Source organism: Sinocyclocheilus rhinocerous, unplaced genomic scaffold (assembly GCF_001515625.1).
Source record: "Sinocyclocheilus rhinocerous isolate Xijiao unplaced genomic scaffold, SAMN03320098_v1.1 scaffold1724, whole genome shotgun sequence".
In the NCBI taxonomy this organism is placed as follows: domain Eukaryota; kingdom Metazoa; phylum Chordata; class Actinopteri; order Cypriniformes; family Cyprinidae; genus Sinocyclocheilus; species Sinocyclocheilus rhinocerous.
Window position 1 is genome coordinate 982,056 of NW_015626034.1, and position 6,000 is coordinate 988,055.

The 6,000-nt window shown below is 37.6% G+C and overlaps 1 protein-coding gene across 1 annotated transcript in view; it reads right to left on the reverse strand.

Annotated features, from left to right (window-relative positions):
• The window catches only part of LOC107708932 (ZZ-type zinc finger-containing protein 3-like), a 32,503-nt gene that overhangs the window by 6,274 nt on the left and 20,229 nt on the right, over window positions 1-6,000 (reverse strand). Inside the window, exons 3-5 of the mRNA XM_016513302.1 lie at window positions 2,965-3,103; window positions 2,709-2,856; window positions 310-437 (exon numbers count right to left, since the gene is read on the reverse strand). Coding sequence (XP_016368788.1) covers window positions 310-437; window positions 2,709-2,856; window positions 2,965-3,103 — 415 coding nt within the window. The remainder of the gene's footprint in view (window positions 1-309; window positions 438-2,708; window positions 2,857-2,964; window positions 3,104-6,000) is intronic.

Genomic DNA, 6,000 nt, shown 5'->3' on the forward strand with positions numbered 1-6,000 from the left:
AAACAACGTCAAGTTAAATGTTAGGTCTTGATCTTATTATGTATTGGATGCAGTGGTGTGTGATGAAACGTGGTGAAATTGTAGGTCATGGGGAAAAAATAAGCAAAGCATAAAGGAGAATCTGTAACCCCATGTTTTCCTTAAAACACAACATGCAGGTTCATAGTCAAGATGGCTGTAAATCGTTAATCGGAGTTGTGATTGATGATAAGCTGAATTTCTCAGACCACATTGCTAAAACTGCTCGGTCCTATAAAATCGTGACAGAATACAAATGACGTGAAGTACAAAGACTTAATCTGAGTTTACCTGAGTTCTGCTACTGGACATGCTGTGTTCTGGACCGTCACTTGACGGCAGGGAGGAGGAGTAAACGGATGAGGAGTCACCCTCCTTCTTGGAATCCACAGGACTTTTTGGTCGAGCAGGCAACCCCACTACAGAAAGACAATAAGCAGTTTAATTTTTGGCATACTCCCTGTCCATGCATTTGCCATTGAATACACATAGTGTTGTTTTTGGCGGCCTGTTTTAATTTTAGTTTTAGTCTAGTCTTTGTGTGAAACTGTCATTTTAGTTTTTATTAGTTTTAGTCACGTTCATACTCTTTTTAGTCTAGTCAAGTAGTCATAATTTTCGTTGACGAAAGCAACACTAAATACACATACCCAAAAGGGTCCACTAAATCTTTAAAGTAATTAAAATAATAAATAAATAAATAATAAGCATTAATTTATGGTATTAAATTAATTCTGAAGGAGTGTATATGATAAAGAAAAGGACAAATCTTTTAAATATCTATTGCCAAGTTCTTAGAAATGTACTCTTTATATTCATGTTGTTGTTTTTTTTTTTTACCACCATATATTTTTTTTTATCAAATAAAAGCAGCCTTGGTGAATGCAAGAGACTTCTTTTAAAAACATTTAAAAACGTACTCTGAGCAGTGGAGCAATGTATTCTTGTATTCATGTCGATATCATATGGTTAAATAAAACAAAATCTAATTAAAAATTAATTCATAAATATGCTAACTTGCACCACATGATCTACAACTTAAACATCAAATTATCTGATTATTTATTGACCTTGACACAAATCATAAGGGTCAGCAAGATATAACTTCCTATTTTACATTCTTCTGCATGTTCACACTTGATCACAACACAGAACTTGTATTTAAGGGAAACATTTTTTTTCTAATATTAATGCAATTATAAAAATTAAAACAGTTTTGTTAAAATAGTTTTGCATCCCCCTGACATTTTTGACTTCATGCCCTATTCTTTCTTTCTTTCTTTTTTTACTTGTTTGTAGGGCTGCACAATTTAGCCAAACATTTGTGATTGTCAATATGACTATAAATTATTATTTATTAACTACAACAATTATTTTATGATGATTATATTTACTAAAAAATGAAAAGAAATAGATATTGTAATATTTCCCTGCAAAATAAAAAAATATTACATTTATTGTATAAAATAAAATAAATTACATTATTTTATTTTAATAATTACAATACAATTTTTTTTTCATCTTCAAACATTAAACCATCAAACTTTTGTTTTTCCAATCGCAGCCTTTTTTGATTTGATAAATGCACAAAGCCATATTGAGATTTCAGATAAATTGCAAATTGCATTTTTAAAAGGGTCATATGATGTTGCTAAAAAGAACATTATTTTGTGTATTTGGTGTAATGAAATGTGTTTATGCGGTTTAAGGTTAAAAAAACACATTATTTTCCACATACTGGAACGCGTCGAATTTTACAAAGCTCATCGGTCTGAAAAGCGAGGTGTGCTCTGATTGACCAGGCCTGGAGTTTATTTTGTGTTTTGGTTCTGTTTATGCGCGACAGTTGTCCGCGAGGGGCTGTCGCGCTATTTTGTGTTTGTTTATTTTATTAAAATCTTTAAATGTTCGCCGGTTCCCACCTCCTCCTTCCCGTGACTACGAACTTTGTTACACTCGCGTTTGAATCGTCAGTGGCAAATCCATTAAATATGAAAACGTACTTAGAGTCTGTGAGTCAGAACAGCCGGCATTGTAACATTAGTCTACTCTCCCAGGATCAGGGAACAGTCCTCCATAAAATGCGCTGCACACATCTGAATATTTGGGTTGAACTGGAAATAGCCTTTTGTGCAGCCAGCTTTGTACTCTTCTAGGTTCAAAAAACTGTCGTCCATAAAATGCGTTGCACTAATTCGAACATCTGGGTTGTGCTGTTCTGTTGTAACTAAATCTTAACCAATGATTCCTAATTGCATCTACTTCCGGAAGGCCAAATAAAGTGCTTTTGCTTTCGCACTGAAACACACACCGTCTCCCTGACATGGCTTTATCAACACTACTGCTGTTCCTGAAACCACGCTTTCTTTCTTTGCGTGCACATTTGGGCGGTGTTATGCAAATCTTCCCACATTGTGATGTAGACATGTGGGGGCGTGTTAGAATGAGCCGTTTTAGGTAGGCGTGTTGACTCTTTAACTTTTATAAAGAATATCTCTTTGGATTTGAGACTTTAGTCTTTGCAACTTTACAGATCTTCTTTATGCACCAAGAGCTTGTAACACTCCAAAGAGAAAGGAAAAATTGAAATCGCATCATATGACCCCTTTACGGTATTTTTGGGTCCATATCCTAGTCAATTGGACCTGAGGGCAATATGCAAAAATACACACACATAAAAAGGTACACACCTTTGTCAAATATTAACTGCAACTGTCGTGTTTTGCGCTTCTTGTCACAGAACTCCCTTTCAAAGTCGCCACGGCCTGAGGTGTATTGGTCCCATGCAATGTCCGGGAGCTGGACTACTCTCTGGGGCCGAGGCAGACCTATCTCTACCTGTGATGAAAGCAGATGATCAAAAACATGCTTATAAGCCAGAATGCAGGACTAAGTAACAGGTATTTCAGACAATATCAATGGAAGTCCCAGAGAAAGCTTCTGTACCCGTTTCTGTAGCTGGTCCACAAAGGCGATGGGGTCAGACAGGGCTTCCTTCTGATGCCGTGCCAGTGTCTCCAGGTCCAGGATGGCTTGGGTTCGCTGGGCCTCCAGTACACTGATGGTCTGGAGCAACCTCTGATAACTAATGTAGAGGACAGAGGAGAGGGAAGGGCAGAGATGCTTTGTACATTAATAACAGCTGATGCTATGCATTTAATCATCAAACTTTCAGCAGTTATTCATTATTTAAATTTAGTGCAGCACAACCACACACTTTACTAAAGAAAGTCCCTGTAAACGTTCCCATAGAAATATATTCTATAAACAGAAATATTTCCTGTTGGCCAAAGGGTGGGCGGGTGTTGACTGACAGCTTCATGCAGGAACTGGGTTTCCTGCTTGTACCCAGAGATAGCTGGACTAATTTTTAATTGTTTAACACTTTTAGGGAAAGGTTTTTAAAGTTCAAATAGTGATATTCAGCCTAAGGAGATCAAAGTTAAAATGCTAGTTTTATGATATATTGCAATTGCTAGATATAAAAATCATGGACACACTATGTTAGTCCCTTTGTTACACGTGTAATAACAGAAAATTATGCATAATTACATGCAACAACCCTAATCTTAACTCTTAACCCTACAGTAAGTACAAGTTGTTAATTATTATCCAGTACTTAAAGGGTTAGTTCACCAAAAAATGAAAATTCTGTCATTAATTACTCACCCTCATGTCGTTCCAAACCCGTAACGGTACATTCACATGGGGCGTCGGCGTGAAGCTTGGTGCTGACGCGACCGTCATAGTGACAACATCCAATCACATTAGTTTTCTGGTGCTGCATGAACGCGATTGGCTAGCGTCTGCACCAGGGTATTTGCATAAGTTGATCTGATTGGCTGACGCCTGCGTTGGCGCTTGAATAGTTGAAAAGTTTTCAACTTCTGCCGCGAGCAACGGACTCAACACGATGCGACGGACCCAAAATTCATTTCGGCAACGCTTGACATCACTCCAGTCTAAGTAAACGAGAGGCGTTGATGCCGAAGCCCCGTGTGAATGGGGCGTAAGAACACAAATAAAAATATTTTTGATGGAATCTGAGCTCTGACCCTCCATAGAGAGCAATGATGTTACCACGATCAACGAACAGAAACGTAGCAATGACATCGGTAAAGTAGTCCATGTGACATTTGGGGTTCAACCGTAATTTTACGACGCTACGAAAATACTTTTTGTGCGTAAAGAAAACAATAATAATAATTTATTCAGCAATTTAATTATGCAGCAATTTCAGCAAAACGTACCCCAGGACGTAATCAACGTAATGAACATTTTTTTCGTTCAGCATGCGAACGCTGTCTACTGAACGTAATCAGCTTTGTTCACGTTCAGTAGACAGAGCGCGTATGCTGAACGTAAACAATGCTCATTACGTTGATTACGTTCTGGGGTACTCTCCAAAATGGCGGAAGACGGTAACTCGGGGAGAAGAATAGCTGAATATGCAGCAATTTCAGCAAAACGTACCCCAGAACGTAATCAACGTAATGAACATTTTTTTCGTTCAGCATGCGAACGCTGTCTACTGAACGTAATCAGCTTTGTTCATGTTCAGTAGACAGAACGCGTATGTTGAACGTAAACAATGCTCATTACGTTGATTACGTTCTGGGGTACTCTCCAAAATGGCGGAAGACGGTAACTCGGGGAGAAGAATAGCTGAATAAATTATGTTATTATTGTTTTCTTTGCACACAAAAAGTATTCTTGTAGCTTCGTAAAATTACAGTTGAACCCCTGATGTCACATGGACTGTTTTACCGATGTCCTTGATACGTTTCTGTGCGTTGATCGTGGTAACATCATTGCTGTCTATGGAGGGTCAGAGAGCTCTCAGATTCCATCAAAAATATCTTAATTTGTGTTCTGAAGATGAACGAAGGTCTTACGGGTTTGGAACGACATGAGGGTGAGTAATTAATGACAGAATTTTCATTTTTGGGTGAACTATCCCTTTAATTGTAGAATTAGACTATAACAAGCGCACTAAAATAAAGTGTAACCAAAATCACTATTTTTCTCTTTTAGCTTCACGTTACGTAACAATTTCATTAACTCAATTCTCAGCTCTCACAAAAAAAAACAAGATTTTATGCCTCTAATATATTACATGGGATTCAGAAGCTCACATTTGAAAAAAGCTTTTCTAGATTCATCTCGTTACTTACGAAGATATGTCATTGGCTGAGCGCTACAGAGCTTTGACCTTTTCCCTGCACACCCTCAGGAAAATAGGATCCACAAATAGGAACACGAAAAAAAAGAGGCAGATAGGAAAAAATTTAATAACTTAGACCACAGAGGAGCTGTTAACAACCTCTCGATTTAGATGCACAAAGAAGATAGGCATGTAGCACTGCAGGCTGGAGAAAGCAGCCAAAGATGGCAATGAGCCCAAAACTGACATATGGCTGGCAATGCACTGCCACCTATGGGTCAACCATCTGAAAAGCAGACCAGGGCCCGTATCTATAAAACTTCTCAGAAATGCTCTTAAGAATAGACTTAAGCTTTGACTTAAGTGTCAAAAAATTCTTAGTAAAAAGTAGGACTTTTCTGAGAGTAGGATACTTTTATAAAGAAGCTAAAAGCAGCTCTCAGTAAAGTCTAAGACTGATTCTTAAGTGTTGACTGAGGTGACACGTAAGTGTTGTGAACTAAGGACTACAATGATGTCAACACAAAATGGCTGCCCTCGACCTCTGAATCAGCCAATAGTGAGCCTGCTCATGTAAAGTCACAGCAGCACAACACCAATCATTTAATGTAACTACAATAAAATAATTTAATTAAGACTTAAATATTTGAATTTAAATGTATTTTTAAATGCTTTGCATTGTGCAAAATTATCACAAATTATTACTAATGCTTTGTTTAATGGTATGTCTCCTCATTTACAGTTAGAGCAATGATGTGAACATGAGTTCCATCAACGGCTCCAGTAACTCCAGGAAAGCCCACAATCCTCACAAAAGT